The sequence below is a fragment of the Hyla sarda genome, chromosome 5 (assembly GCF_029499605.1).
Source record: "Hyla sarda isolate aHylSar1 chromosome 5, aHylSar1.hap1, whole genome shotgun sequence".
Lineage (NCBI taxonomy): Eukaryota > Metazoa > Chordata > Amphibia > Anura > Hylidae > Hyla > Hyla sarda.
Genome location: NC_079193.1, coordinates 380,682,971 through 380,704,731, shown reverse-complemented (window position 1 = coordinate 380,704,731; position 21,761 = coordinate 380,682,971). Strand labels below are relative to the sequence as shown.

Below are 21,761 nucleotides of genomic sequence, written 5' to 3'. Positions count from 1 at the left end.
GGGGTTATGTGTTGGGGTTCAATTGCCTGATCCCAATGTTTTTGGGGAGATGAAAGGGGCATGGAGGCGGCCTATCCCTCTCTCCTGATATAAACACATGCCAGCTCTGCTATGTGATATGTTCGGCCATGCAATATGTCCAGCGATATAACATGTTTGGCTGTCAGATATATTTGGCTATGCGATATGTTCGGCTTTGAGATGTGTTCCACCATGTGATAAATTTAGCTATATCATATGTCATAAGTTCTGCTATGTCATATGTTCGGCTGTGTGATATGTTCGGCTGTGTGATATGTTCGGCTGTGTGATATGTTCGGCTGTGTCATACGTTTGGCTGTGTGATATGTTCGGCTGTGTCATGTTCGGCTGTGTGATACGTTCGGCTGTGTGATACGTTCGGCTGTGTCATACGTTTGGCTGTGTGATATGTTCGGCTGTGTCATGTTCGGCTGTGTGATACGTTTGGCTGTGTGATACGTTCGGCTATGTCATAAGTTCGGCTATGTCATACGTTCGGCTGTGTGATACGTTCGGCTATGTCATACGTTCGGCTGTGTGATACGTTCTGCTAGGTCATATATTCGGCTGTGTGATACGTTCGGCTGTGTGATACGTTCGGCTGTGTCATACGTTCGGCTGTGTCATACGTTCGGCTGTGTGATACGTTCGGCTGTGTCATACGTTCGGCTGTGTCATACGTTCGGCTGTGTCATACGTTCGGCTGTGTCATACGTTCGGCTGTGTCATACGTTCGGCTGTGTCATACGTTCGGCTGTGTCATACGTTCGGCTGTGTCATACGTTCGGCTGTGTCATACGTTCGGCTGTGTCATACGTTCGGCTGTGTCATACGTTCGGCTGTGTCATACGTTCGGCTGTGTAATACGTTCGGTGGTGTGATACGTTCGGCGGTGTGATATGTTCGGCTGTGTGATATGTTCGGCTGTGTGATATGTTCGGCTGTGTGATATGTTCGGCTGTGTGATATGTTCGGCTGTGTCATACGTTCGGCTGTGTCATACGTTCGGCTGTGTCATACGTTCGGCTGTGTGATACGTTCGGCTGTGTCATATGTTCGGCTGTGTCATATGTTCGGCTGTGTCATACGTTCGGCTGTGTCATACGTTCGGCTGTGTGATACGTTCGGCTGTGTCATACGTTCGGCTGTGTGATATGTTCGGCTGTGTCATACGTTCGGCTGTGTGATATGTTCGGCTGTGTCATACGTTCGGCTGTGTGATATGTTCTGCTAGGTCATATATTCGGCTGTGTGATACGTTCGGCTGTGTGATACGTTCGGCTGTGTGATACGTTCGGCTGTGTGATACGTTCGGCTGTGTGATACGTTCGGCTGTGTGATACGTTCGGCTGTGTGATACGTTCGGCTGTGTGATACGTTCGGCTGTGTGATACGTTCGGCTGTGTGATACGTTCGGCTGTGTGATACGTTCGGCTGTGTGATACGTTCGGCTGTGTGATATGTTCGGCTGTGTGATACGTTCGGCTGTGTGATATGTTCGGCTATGTCATGTTCGGCTGTCTGATATGTTTGGCTGTGTGATATGTTCGGATGTGTGATATGTTCAGCTATGTCATATGTTCGGCTGTGTGATATGTTCAGATATGTCATATGTTCGGCTGTGTGATATGTTCGGCTATGTCATATGTTCGGCTATGTCATAAGTTCAGCTGTGTGATATGTTCGGCTATGTCATATGTTCGGCTATGTCATATGTTCGGCTATGTCATATGTTCGGCTGTGTCATATGTTCGGCTGTGTCATATGTTCGGCTGTGTCATATGTTCGGCTGTGTGATATGTTCGGCTATGTCATATGTTCGGCTATGTCATAAGTTCAGCTGTGTGATATGTTCGGCTATGTCATATGTTCGGCTATGTCATATGTTCGGCTATGTCATACGTTCGGCTGTGTGATATGTTCGGCTATGTCATATGTTCGGCTGTGTGATATGTTCGGCTATGTCATATGTTCGGCTGTGTGATATGTTCGGCTATGTCATAAGTTCAGCTATGTCATACATTCGGCTGTGTGATATGTTCGGCTGTGTGATATGTTCGGCTATGTCATATGTTCGGCTATGTCATATGTTCGGCTGTGTGATATGTTCAGCTATGTCATATGTTCGGCTGTGTGATATGTTCAGATATGTCATATGTTCGGCTGTGTGATATGTTCGGCTATGTGATATGTTCGGCTATGTCATGTTCGGCTGTCTGATATGTTTGGCTGTGTGATATGTTCGGATGTGTGATATGTTCAGCTATGTCATATGTTCGGCTGTGTGATATGTTCAGATATGTCATATGTTCGGCTGTGTGATATGTTCGGCTATGTCATATGTTCGGCTATGTCATAAGTTCAGCTGTGTGATATGTTCGGCTATGTCATATGTTCGGCTATGTCATATGTTCGGCTATGTCATATGTTCGGCTATGTCATATGTTCGGCTATGTCATATGTTCGGCTGTGTCATATGTTTGGCTGTGTGATATGTTCGGCTATGTCATATGTTCGGCTATGTCATAAGTTCAGCTGTGTGATATGTTCGGCTATGTCATACGTTCGGCTATGTCATATGTTCGGCTGTGTGATATGTTCGGCTATGTCATAAGTTCAGCTATGTCATACATTCGGCTGTGTGATATGTTCGGCTGTGTGATATGTTCGGCTATGTCATATGTTCGGCTATGTCATATGTTCGGCTGTGTGATATGTTCGGCTATGTCATAAGTTCAGCTATGTCATACATTCGGCTGTGTGATATGTTCGGCTGTGTGATATGTTCGGCTATGTCATATGTTCGGCTATGTCATATGTTCGGCTGTGTGATATGTTCAGCTATGTCATATGTTCGGCTGTGTGATATGTTCAGCTATGTCATATGTTCGGCTGTGTGATATGTTCAGATATGTCATATGTTCGGCTGTGTGATACGGTCGGCTCCCTGATATGTTCGGCTATGTAATACATTCGGCTATCTGATATGTTCGACTGTAATGCATTCGACTATTTGATATGTTTGGCTATTTGATATGTTCAGCTGTGTAATATGTTCGGCTATGTAATGCATTCGGCTCCCTGATATGTTCGGCTATCTGATATGTTCGGCCATGTAATACGTTCGGCCGTGTGATACGTTCGGCCGTGTGATACGTTCGGCCGTGTGATACGTTCGGCCGTGATACGTTCGGCTGTGTGATACGTTCGGCCATGTGATACGTTCGGCTATGTGATACGTTCGGCTATGTGATACGTTCGGCCATCTGATACGTTCAGCTATGTAATACGTTCGGCCATGTGATACGTTCGGCCATGTGATACGTTCGGCTATCTGATACGTTCAGCTATGTAATACGTTCGGCCATGTGATACGTTCGGCTATGTAATACGTTCGGCCATGTGATACGTTCGGCTATTTGATACGTTCGGCTATGTAATACGTTCGGCCATGTAATACGTCCGGCCATGTGATATGTTCGGCCATGTGATACGTTCGGCCATGTGATACGTTCGGCCATGTGATATGTTCGGCCATGTAATACGTTCGGCTATGTGATATGTTCGGCCATGTAATACGTTCTGCTATGTGATACGTTCGGCTATTTAATACCTTAGGCTATCTGATATGTTCGGCTATGTAATGCGTTCGGCCGTGTGATACGTTCGGCCGTGTGATCCGTTCGGCCGTGTGATCCGTTCGGCCGTGTGATACGTTCGGCCGTGTGATACGTTCGGCCGTGTGATACGTTCGGCCGTGTGATACGTTCGGCCATGTGATACGTTCGGCCATGTGATACGTTCGGCCGTGTCATACGTTCGGCCGTGTCATACGTTCGGCCATGTGATACGTTCGGCCTGCTTTACATTTTCTCCTTCCTGACAATGAGTCCAGATATTTGTATTTCTGGTGCCCGATATGTAAATGGAGGAAGACACTGACCACGGGAGGTCCCCACAGCCCAGTATCTATGTAGCTGCTCGGTCCGGCACCGATAGGCAAAGAGCAGCCGCTTGTAAAGAAAAGACAATAGAAAAAACAAACAAATCAAGTGTCAAACACAAACATCATGGAGTCAATTGGGAGATTTATCAACACCGGTGCAGAGGAAACGTAGTGCAGTTGCCCATAGCAACCAATCCAGTAACCATTTTAAAAATGAAAGAAGCAATCTGATTGGTTGCTATAACCACTGGCCACTGGATTGGTTGTTATGGGCAACTGCACTACTTTTCTTCTGAACATGTAAAAAATCTTCCCCTATATACAGTATATGTTACATGGAAACGTAAAAGCAGTGTGAACCCGACCTTAGGGGGGAGATTTATGGTGCTGTCTCTGTTGCCCATAGCAACCAATCAAAGCTCAGCTTGTCCACCGATCCACCATGTTTGAACATAACCTTACACATCCCTTCCTATAGGATCCAGTCTAGGTTCTGACTTTAAAGCAGTCTTTCACAACCAAGGTGCCTCCAGCTGTTGCCAAACTACAACTCCCAGCATGCCCGGACAGCCAACGGCTGTCCGGGCATGCTGGGAGTTGTAGTTTGGCAACAGCTGGATGCACCTTGGTTGGAAAACACTGGCTTAAAGTTTTTTTAAAAGAGTAATTATAGTTACCTCAATTACTTTAAGTTTAAATTTGGCGCCTAAATACCTAAATGGAGGCGCCATTGTCCCCACTCCATGGAGATGAAGATGGAGCTTCCTGCGCTCATCTCCAGCGCAAAAGAGAGTATAATTTAGTTCCCCGTCACTGGTTCTTGCTTTGGAGATGGGCGCTATGGAGACGGAGCAGAAAGGTCCAACAGTTACGAGGGACAATAAGGTATTTAGGCGCCAAATTCAAAATGAAAGTAATTTAGAGAAATTGTGCGCGGTGCCGCATTCTAGTCATTTTTTTTAAATAAAACTTTACAGGGGAGATTTATCTAAACCTGTGCAGAGGAAAAGATACTGAGTTGCCCATAGCAACCAATCAGATCGCTTCTTACATTTTTGAAAAGGCCTCTGAGAAGTGAAAGCAGCCATCTGATTGGTTGCTATGGGCAACACAGAAACTTTCCCTCTGGACAGGTTTAGATAAATCTCCCCAATATGTACACTTCATATTATTTGACGTAAGATGAAAGAGAAACATTTTGGATGAGAAATGGTGACATTTTACATTCAACACCATTTCTCATCAAACATTTCTCACTTTCATCTTACTTCAAATCATACGATTCCCTTTTTCTAGCGATCCAAACGGTTTTGTCTCGGACATATAAAAATACATTATTTTATATTTTACTACTATTGAGAACTAGACTTACACTGAATGCCAACAGTATATCCCCAAATATCCATTTGCAACAGCTGGATGCCCCCAGCTTTGAAACCACCATCATCCGCGCACTGTTAGCGCATCAGAGACACGAGGAACGCCGGTCACCGCTCCCGCATTTCTACCTCTACTATCTACAATTTGCGGCATCAACGTCCCCTTTGGCCGGACAGTCCTCCGTGCCAGCCGCCATACCGACACAGCCTCTACTCACCTGCAGACGGGCACCCTCCTCTGAGCCGGACGCCTCCGTGCCAGCCGCCATACCGACACAGCCTCTACTCACCTGCAGACGGGCACCCTCCTATGAGCCGGACGCCTCCGTGCCAGCCGCCATACCGACACAGCCTCTACTCACCTGCAGACGGGCACCCTCCTCTGAGCCGGACGCCTCCGTGCCAGCCGCCATACTGACACAGCCTCTACTCACCTGCAGACGGGCACCCTCCTCTGAGCCGGACGCCTCCGTGCCAGCCGCCATACCGACACAGCCTCTACTCACCTGCAGACGGGCACCCTCCTCTGAGCCGGACGCCTCCGTGCCAGCCGCCATACCGACACAGCCTCTACTCACCTGCAGGCGGGCACCCTCCTCTGAGCCGGACACCTCCGTGCCAGCCGGACCGCACCTCCACAGGACACCTACCGGTGAGCGGTGCCGTGGTATACACACACTTACAAATAACGGAACCATTCGCTAACAGTAACAGCTTATCCATCCGGATACACCACATCCGCAGCGCTACATACTGTTACACCGTGAACGAAGAACTTCTCTTATGTGATTTACGCATTATCTCCTCTATTTGCGGATGATCTATTAACCCCAGTTGGCTCCAGTACTTACATGTTCTCATATCTATACATATTTTTAGTTTTTTTTCATGTTTTAATTCAATTAATTTTTATTTCATTGTATTTTGCATTCATTCTATTATTTTATGCTCCTGTACCTGATGCTTGGGCCCCGCTAAGGTATCCGGACGCTTACACACATCTTTCCTTCCATATTTATATATATACTTATAATAAAATAAAATAATATTACATTTATTAATTAATATTATTATTATTAAATACTATTTTATTGGATCCTATCTCTCTTTTCTCTTTCTTTTCATTACCCTAGAGGACTGGTTTGTAATTGATTTACATCAATTATTCTTGCATTTATTCCTACTGTTATAGGTCTTTTTTGGGTGAAGGCAGCACCTTTAAAGGGGACCTCTCATCAAATAAACTTTTGATTTAGCAAGTTAATATAAAATATGCTTCTTTCTATTGTATTTTTCCCGATCAGTCCTGTCAGCAAGCATTTCTGACTCATGCTGGAGTCCTAAACACTCAGAGCTGCCAGCCTGCTTTGTTCACAGCCAAACAGGCTGTGAACAAAGCAGGCTGGCAGCTCTGAGTGTTCTCCTTTGTGAACAAAGCAGACTGGCAGCTCGTAGTGTTTAGGACTCCAGCACGAGTCTGAAATGCTTGCTGCCAGGACTGGTAGGGAGACCCCTAGTGGTCATTTCTTCAAAGTGGAAAATTAAATAGAAAGAAGCAGATTTTTTAATAACATGCAATTGTAAAGTTATTCTGCATACATTAATCTATAATATATCAAAAGTTTTGTTGATGAGAGGTACCCTTTAACCTCGGTTTTTTGATTTCTATATCTAAGTGAGCTGCACATATTTTCCCTTTTTTTTCCCTAGACGAACTGTATTAAACCATATATATATTTTTTTAACATGGGACTCAATGGGAACCGTACAGAACAGTATGTGCGTACGGTTCCATCCGGTTTTCACCATACGGTTTTTGACTTTGTACAGTTTTTTTTCTTGGAATTTCAATCAAAAAAGTGAAACTTTATATATAATGGAGTGAAAAGTTAAAAACGTATAAAAAAACGGATGCAACCGGACATCATTATTTAAACCGTATACAGGTTAAAATTTGTACACACGTTTCGATACAGTTTAGGCCGGGTTCACACCACGATTTTGCAATACAGTTCCTGTATCAGGTTTTTGATTAAAAAAAAACGGATTTCTCAAAACCTGACTAAACTGTATCAAAACGTGTGTACAAAGTTTTATCTGTATATGGTTTGAAAAATGATGTCCAGTTGCATCCGTATTTAAGAAAAAATAAGGTATACGTTTTGAACTTTTCACTCCATTATGAATAAAGTTTCACTTGTTTGATTGAAATTCCAAGAAAAAAAACTGTGCAAAGTCAAAAAACGGATGGTGAAAACCGGATGGAACCGTATGCACATAAGGTTCTGTACGGTTCCCATTGACTCCCATGTTATAAAAAAACGTATACGGTTTAATAAAGTTTTTCACCTGGACCAAAAACCGTGGTAGGCCACGGTTTTCTTTCCGGAAAAAAAAAAGTAAAAAACCGTATGGTTTGAAAAACGGAGACAACCGTCTACATTATGGTGCATACAGTTTTGAATGGGAAGTCTATGGGCACGGTTTTCTGTACAGTTGCATAAGTTTTTTTTTTTTATGAAACCGCTATGTACCAGCCGTCACGCCCCCTCCCGTAGACATGAATGGAGGGGGGGTGGCGTGACATCACGAACACATAAGCTGCAAGCTTCTGTGTTCCGGACGCCGCTGCTGCCGGCCCAGAGATCGCGGGGGTCCCCAGCGATCTAACATCCTAGCCCCTATTCTTTGGAAAGGGGATAAGAGGTTTCATACGGAGTACCCCTTTAAGGGCTAACGTTACGACATTACAATTTCCTACAGCTCCAACACTGATCAATGTGTCTCCATGGTAACAGACTACAAACAACCCCCGTGTAGTCTGATCCTGCAGTCACATGGGATGGCAGGGAGAAGGACTACAGGATCAGACTACGCAGTAGTCTGTTACCATGGAGACACAGAGATCTGCACATAAGCTGTAGATACAAAAGAACTAAAAGAGAACATTTTTAATTAGGAATCTTGGCCAATATTTAATGTATGGACAGCGTTTCCATTGTTGTGACATCATCAAGATGTAAAATACCAATATAGAAAGGACCAAAATCTTCTCATAAAATAATAAACCTCTGCTCTAGATGATCTTGTAGGACAGAGAGCGGATGATTTCACACATCGGACGCAGTCGTTTTGGGAGACAGCAGATCCCGTGTTCGGTTCTCATCGTCTATACGCTGATCCATCATCGGGGGATGGGCCCATGGAACGTTTCACACTGTTTCCTGCGCCAGGCGGTAATCAAAGACGCTTCCCCGCTCGGCAAAGCTGCGACTTTCACTCTTTATTGGCGTCTGGGTCCTATCGTCATCATTGTGATCGCCGTATCCTCCTCCACCTGGAGTATGAAGGGTAAATATATCCTGGGGGGGGGGGTGACAGGTCAGAATTATTAAAGAAGCGTCTCCATATCATGCACACTCACTATCACTAGTCATACAATGCTATTTGTTTTATGCACAGCTGCATTTATGTGTTTCATTACTGTAACTGGGTCATATGATCACCAATCTGACCTTAAAAAAAATCAGTGCTTAATGTGAGTGACAAGATGAAGTGATCACCTACAGTACTAGATCTTCTCCTACTAGCTTTCAGACCCCACCCAACGCCATTTGCTATTTCTATAGGATCAGGATATATAGTAGTTTTACACCTCCCCTCTAGCTCTATCTGTATACTGCTGCTATCTCTATGGGAAGAGGATATGTAGTAGTTATACACCTCCCCTCCAGCTCTATCTGTATACTGCTGCTATCTCTATGGGATCAGGATATATAGTAGTTATACACCTCCCCTCCAGCTCTGTCTGTATACTGCTGCAATCTCTATGGGATCAGGATATATAGTAGTTATACCTCTCACCTCCAGCTCTATCTGTATACTGTTGCTATCTCTATGGGATCAGGATATATAGTAGTTATACACCTCCCCTCCAGCTCTATCTGTATACTGCTTCTATCTCTATGAGATCAGGATATATAGCAGTTATACCTCTCACCTCCAGCTCTATCTGTATACTGCTGCAATCTCTATGGGATCAGGATATATATAGTTATACACCTCCCATCTAGCTCTATCTGTATACTGCTGCAATCTCTATGGGATCAGGATATATAGTAGTTATACCTCTCACCTCCAGCTCTATCTGTATACTGCTGCTATCTCTATGGGATAAGGATATATAGTAGTTATACACCTCCCCTCCAGCTCTATCTGTATACTGTTGCTATCTCTATGGGATCAGGATATATAGTAGTTATACACCTCCCCTCCAGCTCTATCTGTATACTGTTGCTATCTCTATGGGATCAGAATATATAGTAGTTATACACCTCTCCTCCAGCACTATCCGTATACTGCTGCTATCTCTATGTGATCAGGATATATAGTAGTTATACGCCTCTCCTCCAGCTCTATCTGTATACTGTTGCTATCTCTATGGGATCAGAATATATAGTAGTTATAACCCCCTCGAAGGCTGAAAGGAAGAGTGAAAAGTAAAATTTTTAACCCTTTGTTCTCTTACCCCAGGTTCTAATGAAACAGATGTTTTTCCTCCCAAATTAATGGTTTTCCCTTCACTTCGGTGCAAGAGGTTGAGCCCCGGGGCACCAGGAGACCCGCCTAGGAACAGAGAGATACAGAATATAAGACAGGATAAGATGGGCAAAGAGGTATTACCATCTTAACCATTTGGTGTCTGTCCACAGGAACCCACAGCTATTAAGGGAACCAGGGCCCAAAAACACTCCATGGCCATGTTCTATGAGCACAATGCTAGAAACAGTCTTGGATAGGCTGCGTTCACACCACGCTTTTGCCATACAGTTCCGTATCAGGTTTTTGATGAAAAAACGGATTCCTCCAAACCGTACTAAACTGTATCAAAACGTGTGTACAAATTTCAACCCGTATATGGTTAAAAACCATATAGTTTGAAAAATGATGTCTGGTTGCATCCGTTTTTTTAAGAAAAAAAATGTATACGTCTAACTTTTCACTCCATTTTGAATAAAGTTTCACTTGTTTGATTGAAATGACAAGAAAAAAAAACTGTGCAAAGTCAAAAACCGCATGGCGCAAACTGGATGGAACCGTACGCACATACAGTTCTGTACGGTTCCCATTGACTCCCATGTTAAAATAATATATATATATATATATATATATATATATATATATATATATATACACACACACGGTTTAATACGGTTTTTCACCCTGACCAAAAGAAAACGTAATAGTCTACGGTTTTGGGTATGGGTTAAAAAAAAAACGGACAAAACCGTATAAGACGCAAAATGGACTAAACCGGATGATGCGTTTGACATACGGTTTACAATGTTGAGTCGATGCGTACGGATTTCTATACGGTTCCGTACGGTTTTTAACTTGAAACTGTATAGCAAAAACGTGGCGTGCACACATTTTTACATAAAGTTTCAAGTACTAAAACCGTGGTCTCCAGACTGAGGACCTTAAGATGTTGAAAAACTACAACTCCAGCATTTCCCATGAATCCTCTGGCTGATGGTCAGGTGTTTGATCACTCCAGCCGGTCATCTAATCAGGATGCTAGTGCTGGAGGTTACCAGGGTGAACTCATTAGACCAATGTTTACAAACCACGGTGCCTCCAGCTGTTGCAAAACTACAACTCCCAGCATTTCCCATGAATCTTCTGGATGATGGTCAGGTGTTTGATCACTCCAGCTGGTCATCTAATCAGGCTGCTAGTGCTGGAGGTTACCAAGGTGAACTCATTAGACCAATGATTCCCAACCACGGTGCCTCCAGCTGTTGCAAAACTACAACTCCCAGCATGCCCGGACAGCCGTTGGCTGTCCGGGCATGCTGGGAGTTGTAGTTTTGAAACAGCTGGAGGTCCACAATTTGGAGATCACCAGTCTAGGAGGTTGGGCTGGTCACCTCCGATCCCGTACGGCTGGAACACCCTTCGCTCTGTGAGAACTGACAATATGACGGGTTCTCTGAACAGCAACTCCCGAATGACTCCGTCTCCACCACAGAACTTCCCCCGACCACCGGAGCCTGGACGTAACTGGAAGCGCTTCAGGACAACTGGATACCTACAGAAAGAAAGGTCGGGGTCAGACAGAGTGTAAGGGGGAACTCTGACCTCGGTGCCGGAGTTATGTGTTGGCTAACAATGTATTCTATCCAAGTACGACAAATTCAGATTGTGCTGGGATACACCCCGTCGACATTGGGAAGGGTAACGCCCAGTTGTCAATTTATTCACACAGTTTTATTAGAAATAACAGAGAAACAACACAACACAATGCATTGTACGGTTCTCCGCATAATCTGGGGGGCACTTACAAAGAGCGGGGTGAATTCTTAAAGGGGTTCTCCATCCCTAGACATCTTATCTCCTATCCAAAGGATAGGGGATAAGATGTCGGATGGCGGGGGACCCCCGCGATCTCCCTGCTGCACCCGGCATTCGTGTCGAGTGCAGTGCCGGAAAGCTGGAGGCTCGTGACACCATGGCCACGCACCCTCAATGCAAGTCTATGGGAGGTGGCGTGACGGCCGTCATGCCCCCTCCCATAGACTTGCATTGAGGGGGAATGGCCGTGACATCATGAGCGGGGCGTGGGCGTGATGTCACGAGCTCCCGCCCCACATCGCCAGTCATCTGGCACAGAGCGACGTTCGCTCCGTACACCAGATGTCTGGGGTGCTGCAGCCGAGATCCCGGTGGGTCCCCAGCGGCGGGACTCCAGCGATCAGACATTGTATCCCCTATCCTTTGGATAGGAGATAAGATGTCTCGGGGCAGAGTACCCCTTTAAAGGGGTAGTCCAGTGCTGAAAAACTAAGGATAGGGGATAAATTTCAGATCGAGGGGGGTCCGACCGCTGGGGCCCCCCGCGATCTCCTGTACCGGGCCCTGGCTCGCTGGCCAGATAGCAGGTGTCGCCCACCCCACGAAGCGGCGGATAACACGCCCCCTCAATACATTGCTATGGCAGAGCTGAAGATTGCCGAAGGCAGCGCTCCGGCTCTGCCATAGATTTGTATTGAGGGGGCGTGTCAGCCGCCACTTCGTGCGGTGGTCAACACATCCCCTTCCCACGGGCTGCCGGAGCCCCGTACAGGAGATCGAGGGGGGCCCCAGCGGTCGGACCCCCCGTGATCTGAAACTTATCCCCTATCCTTAGGATAGGGGATACGTTTTTCAGGACTGACTGGAGATCTCTAACTATTTTAGAGCACAAAAGTTGCGGTAATAGTTGCGGACGTGTGCCACATGTATCAAACGGCGCACAATCTAAAAAAAAGTCACAGATTTCGTGTGAAAAGTCGCATATACCCTGACTCCAAAGTCGCACAGAAAATGTTTAAAAATGTTTAAATTTAAATGTTTAAAAATATTTTTGGGATTGAGCGACAATTTTGCGACATAGTAGTAATTTACAAATCTGTTTAAAAAAAAAAAAAAAATTCCCCTGGAGTACCCCTTTAAACTCGATTGACTCCTGACTTCTTTCTCCTTTGGATCTGCGGCTCAGTATTCATTACAGATTTCGTACAGATCCGACATTTGGAGCAGACCCCCCCCCCCATCACACCTGTATTATTCCTCCTACCGTTTCTCCAGGATCTCTGGATCAGTAATCCGCGTGTTGGTCATGTGACTATGAATGCCGCTTCTCCCGTCCCAGTGCGGACCAGCCCCGGCACCGCCGGCCACCGTCTCGTAGTAACCGATGTTCTGATTACCAAATGTGACGTTGTTCATACAACCCTAAAAAATAAAAAACTAATAAAAAACAATCCAATGACCTCATCATCAATAGGAAAAATTCTAAAGGAAAGAGCTCCGCCCCAGAGGTGGAAGCAGGAATTACAATTTAATAATACCATGTAGGCTTTTAGAAACCAATAGACTAAAATCTAATTTTTTTACATAAAGTTTGATCATCTAAAACAGTGGTCTCCAAACTGTGGACCTCAAGATGTTGCAAAACTACAACTCCAAGCATTCTCATGGATCCTGTGGCTGAGGGTCAGGTGTTTGATCACTCCCGCTGGTCATCTAATCAAGCTGCTAGTGCTGGAGGTTAACTAGGTGAACTCATTAGACCAGTGTTTCCCAAACACTGTGCCTCCAGCTGTTGCAAAACTACAACTCCAAGCATTCTCATGGATCCTGTGGCTGAGGGTCAGGTGTTTGATCACTCCCGCTGGTCATCTAATCAAGCTGCTAGTGCTGGAGGTTAACTAGGTGAACTCATTAGACCAGTGTTTCCCAAACACTGTGCCTCCAGCTGTTGCAAAACTACAACTCCAAGCATTTCTCATGGATCCTGTGGCTGAGGGTCAGGTGTTTGATCACTCCAGCTGGTCATCTAATCAAGCTGCTAGTGTTGGAGGTTAACTCATTAGACCAGTGTTTCCCAACCACTGTGCCTTCAGCTGTTGCAAAACTACAACTCCAAGCATTTCTCATGGATCCTGTGGCTGAGGGTCAGGTGTTTAATCACTCCAGCTGGTCACCTAATCAAGCTGTTAGTGCTGGAGGTTACCCAGGTGAACTCATTAGACCAATTTTTCCCAATCAGAGCGCCTTTAGCTGTTGTAAAACTACAACTCCCAGCATGCCCGGACAGCCTTTGGCTGTCCGGGTATGCTGGGAGTTGTAGTTTTTGCAACAGCTGGAGACCCATTGTTTGAAGACTTAGGATCTGGTCATGTGACTATGAATGCCGCTTCTCCCGTCAAAATGTGACATTGTTCATACAACCCTAAAGACAAAGAACCCTCACAACGACCTCATGTATAGACGCGCCGGCGTTTGGTCCTTTACTTATCATAAACAACAACAACACAGTCCCCAACCCAGGATTTATTTAGAATGAATTTCGTGTTCTATTCCAATGGAGTTAGTGGGAAAAGAAAAATTCTGGTGGCCCTTGTGGACTGGGTTGGGACCACTGTTCCCACAACAGACACCACCGGTGCCCAACACTCCCCAATGATTTATAATGGGTTCTGCTATTCTGACAACACGGATAGCGCTGCATTACTGATGTACAGTGACCCCTCAACTTACAATGGTCTTTTCTGGACCATTGTAACTTGAAACCAGACTCAACATACAATGTACAGACAGTCCAGATCTGTGAAACATGTAAAGAACCGACCAATCAGAATGGGCATTCACTGGTAAAACACCTGTATTACTGAAGTGTACTGACTGGTGTCTGGTAGCGCCCCCTACAGTACAGGGAGGTATTACATGTTCTGTACTCTTTACCTGTATTACTGAAGTGTATACACTGACTGGTGTCTGGTAGCGCCCCCTACAGTACAGGGAGGTATTACATGTTCTGTACTCTTTACCTGTATTACTGAAGTGTATGCACTGACTGGTGTCTGGTAGCGCCCCCTACAGTACAGAGAGGTATTACATGTTCTGTAGTCTTTACCTGTATTACTGAAGTGTATGCAGTGACTGGTGTCTGGTAGCGCCCCCTACAGTACAGGGAGGTACTACATGTTCTGTACTCTTTACCTGTATTACTGAAGTGTATGCACTGACTGGTGTCTGGTAGTGCCCCCTACAGTACAGGGAGGTATTACATGTTCTGTAGTCTTTACCTGTATTACTGAAGCGTATGCACTGACTGATGTCTGGTAGCGCCCCCTACAGTACAGGGAGGTATTACATGTTCTGTACTCTTTACCTGTATTACTGAAGTGTATGCACTGACTGGTGTCTGGTAGCGCCCCCTACAGTACAGAGAGGTATTACATGTTCTGTAGTCTTTACCTGTATTACTGAAGCGTATGCACTGACTGATGTCTGGTAGCGCCCCCTACAGTACAGGGAGGTATTACATGTTCTGTACTCTTTACCTGTACCAGGGTTAGCTGCTCCTTTGGACATCAGGTGAGGGCGGCTCCATTACTTTTTAGGACACTGTGTTCTGTACAGGACCCTGTAGAAGCTCCTGTCCTCTACATAGACAGTGATTACAGCTCCAGCAGATCTTTATTACTTTTATATGTAAGGATTTGCTTTATCTATATTAGTTATCTACTTATTTTTCTTTAATCCTCACTTTTTCCTATTTTTGATGACATTTTGGGGCTTCAGAACCAATTACCAGGTTTCCATAGAGTTATGGTCTCAACATACAATGGTTTCAACATACAATGGTCGTCCTGGAACCAATTGATATTGTAACATGAGTGACCACTGTAATCTGTAGTATTGATGCATTGCTAGAGGTGAATTCAGCGCCTCCCGGTGGCCATACTGCAGAACACAGTTATACACATAATGCTGCAGTACACGGTCTTTACACTCGCCATTGTGGCTCAGACACATGGGTGGACCCAAGCAGGGGTGTCTTCGGGCCCTCTTGCGCACTAGGGCCCCAGTATAACTTCTACCTTTATAGTTACGCCCCTGGACTCACGGACATCGCACCTGTGAAGCTGCACAAACTTGAAAGGCCTTAAAAATGACATCGACAATCCTCTGCGACGTCAGCACGTTGCCTCCCACCACCGCCGCATCCGGAGACGGGTCCAGAATAGATCCTTTGGGGATGACGACTTTTATGGGCACCAGACATCCCTAAAGAAGAAATAACATAGTGAAATTTTTGTTTTAAAAACAGCGCCACCCTTTTTTGTAGGCCGTGTGCAGTATTGCAGCTCAGCCCCATTCACGTCAAAACAAAGACGACCTATGTATGAACGCAGCCATGTTTTTTTTTTCTAATGCAGTTCGACTACTTCGTACACGTGAGGGGATTGGTCGGTTCACCTGATTCAGTGGAATATCCTGTCCCACCATACAGCGCAGGCAGTATATGAGGGCCGAGAGGGTGATGGCGCGCGGGGCATTACAGTTCCCATAGACTTCATATCCGGAGTCGGTAAAATCAAATAGGGCACTTCCCTGTGACAAAGCGGACATAATATAAAAAAACGAAGAATTAAAAAAATAATAATAATCAAAGGGAAAGATCACCGCCCTAGAGGTGGAAGCAGGAATTACACTTTAATAATAACGTGAGCTTCTAGAAACCAATAGACTAAGATACATAAAGTTTTATCTTTTAAAACAGTGGTCACAAGATGTTGCAAAACTACAACTCACAGCATTTCCCATGAATACTCTGGCTGAGGGTCAGGTGTTTGATCACTCCAGCTAGTCATCTTATCAGGCTGCTAGTGCTGGAGGTTACCAAGGTGAACTCATTAGACCAAAGTTTCCCAACCGCGGTGCCTCCAGCTGTTGCAAAAATACAACTCCCAGCATTTCCCATGAATACTCTGGCTGAGGGTCAGGTGTTTAATCACTCCAGCTGATCATCTAATCAGGCAGCAAGTGCTGGAGGTTACCAAGGTAAACTCATAAGATCAAAGTTTCCCAACCATGGTGCCTCCAGCTGTTGTAAAACGACAACTCCCAGCATGCCCGGACAGCCGTTGGCTGTCCGGGCATGCTGGGAGTTGTAGTTTTGCAACAGCTGGAGGCCGATTGTTTGAAGAGCTAGGATCTAACAATACGTAATATATAAAGGACGCATAGTGACCCTTCTCCAACCCCCCAAAAAATAATAAATACAACAAAGTTTAATCACATTCCAGTATTACCTCTTCTTTGTTAATCTTCACTTTTAGCTTGATAGGCGACCCGTCATCCATATAATCCACAGACTCCACCTCCAGCGCTCCGGACTGCTCCTCCCACCGCGCAGCAAACTCCCTCAACATGTCTCTCACTGCAACCTCTGCGTTGGCCTACGGTAATAGACACAGACAGTATTATAGTAGTTATATTCTTGTATATAGGAGCAGTATTATAGTAGTTATATTCTTGTATATAGGAGCAGTATTATAGCAGTTATATTCTTGTATATAGGAGCAGTATTATAGTAGTTATATTCTTGTATATAGGAGGCAGTATTATAGTAGTTATATTCTTGTATATAGGAGGCAGTATTATAGTAGTTATATTCTTGTATATAGGAGCAGTATTATAGTAGTTATATTCTTGTATATAGGAGCAGTATTATAGTAGTTATATTCTTGTATATAGGGGCAGTATTATAGTAGTTATATTGTTGTATATAGGAGCAGTATTATAGTAGTTATATTCTTGTATATAGGAGCAGTATTATAGTAGTTATATTCTTGTATATAGGAGCAGTATTATAGTAGTTATATTCTTGTATATAGGAGCAGTATTATAGTAGTTATATTCTTGTATATAGGGGCAGTATTATAGTAGTTATATTGTTGTATATAGGAGCAGTATTATAGTAGTTATATTCTTGTATATAGGAGCAGTATTATAGTAGTTATATTCTTGTATATAGGAGCAGTATTATAGTAGTTATATTCTTGTATATAGGAGCAGTATTATAGTAGTTATATTCTTGTATATAGGAGCAGTATTATAGTAGTTATATTCTTGTATATAGGGAGCAGTATTATAGTAGTTATATTCTTGTATATAGGAGCAGTATTATAGTAGTTATATTCTAGTATATAGGAGGTAGTATTATAGTAGTTATATTCTTGTATATAGGAGCAGTATTATAGTAGTTATATTCTTGTATATAGGAACAGTATTATAGTAGTTATATTCTTGTATATAGGAGCAGTGTTATAGTAGGTATATTCTTGTATATAGGGGGCAGTATTATAGTAGTTATATTCTTGTATATAGGAGCAGTATTATAGTGGTTATATTCTTGTATATAGGAGCACTATTATAGTAGTTATATTCTTGTATATAGGAGCAGTATTATAGTAGTTATATTCTTGTATATAGGAGCAGTATTATAGTAGTTATATTCTTGTATATAGGGGAAGTATTATAGTAGTTATATTCTTGTATATAGGAGCAGTATTATAGTAGTTATATTCTTGTATATAGGAGCAGTATTATAGTAGTTATATTCTTGTATATAGGGGAAGTATTATAGTAGTTATATTCTTGTATATAGGAGCAGTATTATAGTAGTTATATTCTTGTATATAGGAGGCAGTATTATAGTAGTTATATTCTTGTATATAGGAGCAGTATTATAGTAGTTATATTCTTGTACATAGGAAGCAGTATTATAGTAGTTATATTCTTGTATATAGGAGCAGTATTATAGTAGTTATATTCTTGTATATAGGAGCAGTATTATAGTAGTTATATTCTTGTATATAGGAGCAGTATTATAGTAGTTATATTCTTGTATATAGGAGCAGTATTATAGTAGTTATATTCTTGTATATAGGGAGCAGTATTATAGTAGTTATATTCTTGTATATAGGAGGCAGTATTATAGTAGTTATATTCTTGTATATAGGAACAGTATTATAGTAGTTATATTCTTGTATATAGGAGGCAGTATTATAGTAGTTATATTCTTGTATATAGGAGCAGTATTATAGTAGTTATATTCTTGTATATAAGAGCAGTATTATAGTAGTTATATTCCTGTATATAGGAGCAGTATTATAGTAGTTATATTCTTGTATATAGGAGCAGTATTATAGTAGTTATATTCTTGTATATAGGGGACAGTATTATAGTAGTTATATTCTTGAATATAGGAGCAGTATTATAGTAGATAAATTCTTGTATATAGGATCAGTATTATAGTAGTTATATTCTTGTATATAGGAGCAGTATTATAGTAGTTATATTCTTGTATATAGGAGCAGTATTATAGTAGTTATATTCTTGTATATAGGAGCAGTATTATAGTAGTTATATTCTTGTATATAGGGGGCAGTATTATAGTAGTTATATTCTTGTATATAGGAGCAGTATTATAGTAGTTATATTCTTGTATATAGGAGGTAGTATTATAGTAGTTATATTCTAGTATATAGGAGGTAGTATTATAGTAGTTATATTCTTGTATATAGGAGGCAGTATTATAGTAGTTATATTCTTGTATATAGGGGGCAGTATTATAGTAGTTATATTCTTGTATATAGGAGCAGTATTATAGTAGTTATATTCTTGTATATAGGAGGTAGTATTATAGTAGTTATATTCTAGTATATAGGAGGTAGTATTATAGTAGTTATATTCTTGTATATAGGGGCAGTATTATAGTAGTTATATTCTTGTATATAGGAGCAGTATTATAGTAGTTATATTCTTGTATATAGGAGCAGTATTATAGTAGTTATATTCTTGTATATAGGAGCAGTATTATAGTAGTTATATTCTTGTATATAGGAGACAGTATTATAGTAGTTATATTGTTATATATATAGTAGGCAGTATTATAGCAGTTATATTCTTGTATATAGGAGCAGTATTATAGCAGTTATATTCTTGTATATAGGAGGCAGTATTATAGTAATTATATTCTTATATATATAGTAGGCAGTATTATAGCAGTTATATTCTTGTATATAGGAGGCAGTATTATAGTAGTTATATTCTTGTATATAGGAGCAGTATTATAGTAGTTATATTCTTGTATATAGGAGCAGTATTATAGTAGTTATATTCCTGTATATAGGAGCAGTATTATAGTAGTTATATTCTTGTATATAGGAGCAGTATTATAGTAGTTATATTCTTGTATATAGGGGGCAGTATTATAGCAGTTATATTCTTGTATATAGGAGGCAGTATTATAGCAGTTATATTCTTGTATATAGGAGCAGTATTATAGTAGTTATATTCTTGTATATAGGAGCAGTATTATAGTAGTTATGTTCTTGTATATAGGAGCAGTATTATAGTAGTTATATTCTTGTACATAGGAAGCAGTATTATAGTAGTTATATTCTTGTATATAGGAGCAGTATTATAGTAGTTATATTCTTGTATATAGGAGCAGTATTATAGTAGTTATATTCTTGTATATAGGAGCAGTATTATAGTAGTTATATTCTTGTATATAGGAGCAGTATTATAGTAGTTATATTCTTGTATATAGGGAGCAGTATTATAGTAGTTATATTCTTGTATATAGGAGGCAGTATTATAGTAGTTATATTCTTGTATATAGGAACAGTATTATAGTAGTTATATTCTTGTATATAGGAGGCAGTATTATAGTAGTTATATTCTTGTATATAGGAGCAGTATTATAGTAGTTATATTCTTGTATATAAGAGCAGTATTATAGTAGTTATATTCCTGTATATAGGAGCAGTATTATAGTAGTTATATTCTTGTATATAGGAGGTAGTATTATAGTAGTTATATTCTAGTATATAGGAGGTAGTATTATAGTAGTTATATTCTTGTATATAGGGGCAGTATTATAGTAGTTATATTCTTGTATATAGGAGCAGTATTATAGTAGTTATATTCTTGTATATAGGAGCAGTATTATAGTAGTTATATTCTTGTATATAGGAGCAGTATTATAGTAGTTATATTCTTGTATATAGGAGACAGTATTATAGTAGTTATATTGTTATATATATAGTAGGCAGTATTATAGCAGTTATATTCTTGTATATAGGAGCAGTATTATAGCAGTTATATTCTTGTATATAGGAGGCAGTATTATAGTAATTATATTCTTATATATATAGTAGGCAGTATTATAGCAGTTATATTCTTGTATATAGGAGGCAGTATTATAGTAGTTATATTCTTGTATATAGGAGCAGTATTATAGTAGTTATATTCTTGTATATAGGAGCAGTATTATAGTAGTTATATTCCTGTATATAGGAGCAGTATTATAGTAGTTATATTCTTGTATATAGGAGCAGTATTATAGCAGTTATATTCTTGTATATAGGAGGCAGTATTATAGTAGTTATATTCTTGTATATAGGAGCAGTATTATAGTAATGTTCTTGTATATAGGAGCAGTATTATAGTAGTTATATTCTTGTATATAGGAGGCAATTTTTATTAGTAAAAAACAAACATAAATATTACAGTACACTCGACCAAAAATTATCAAAACAATATCAAATATTAAAAATCATACACTTCCATTACAAAAGAAACAATAATGTTAACTTAGAAAAAGCCCATTGCTTTTAAATGAGAAGTAAATAAATGAACAACACAAAAGCATCATGAAGGTAAATATCATTCTATATACACGTTCCTCCATAATGATCGATTTTTCTCATCCTTCCTGATCTCCAAACACTTGATCCACCTCAGCTCTGACATGATCAGGTCTACTGCTCTCCTATCATGGAAGGGTTCATTATACATGGAGACTCTGGTTCTGGTGTGCCAATGGTAGTATTTTATGACAGATATGATGATATATAACGTTTCCCTGTCAATGTCACTCACACTAGATGTTACACCGTAAATTATTTCTGGGTATTTTAAGGTCTGTAGTCTTTGGATTCTTAGCTTGTTGGATATCGTCTGCCATATATGTCGCCCTCCCCAGCACTCCGATATAAAATGTGTCATGG

General features: G+C 41.5%; 1 protein-coding gene across 2 annotated transcripts in view; it reads right to left on the bottom strand.

Annotated features, from left to right (window-relative positions):
* Positions 1-8,288: 8,288 nt before the first annotated feature.
* OPLAH (5-oxoprolinase, ATP-hydrolysing) overlaps positions 8,289-21,761 on the bottom strand; it is a 68,365-nt gene continuing 54,892 nt past the window's right edge. For both annotated transcript variants that reach the window (XM_056522876.1, XM_056522877.1), the window contains exons 20-26: positions 16,992-17,138; positions 16,156-16,290; positions 15,814-15,963; positions 12,965-13,122; positions 11,277-11,437; positions 9,875-9,972; positions 8,289-8,708 (exon numbers count right to left, since the gene is read on the bottom strand). In XM_056522876.1, the coding sequence (XP_056378851.1) occupies positions 8,559-8,708; positions 9,875-9,972; positions 11,277-11,437; positions 12,965-13,122; positions 15,814-15,963; positions 16,156-16,290; positions 16,992-17,138 (999 nt within the window). In that variant the 3' untranslated portion in view covers positions 8,289-8,558. The remainder of the gene's footprint in view (positions 8,709-9,874; positions 9,973-11,276; positions 11,438-12,964; positions 13,123-15,813; positions 15,964-16,155; positions 16,291-16,991; positions 17,139-21,761) is intronic.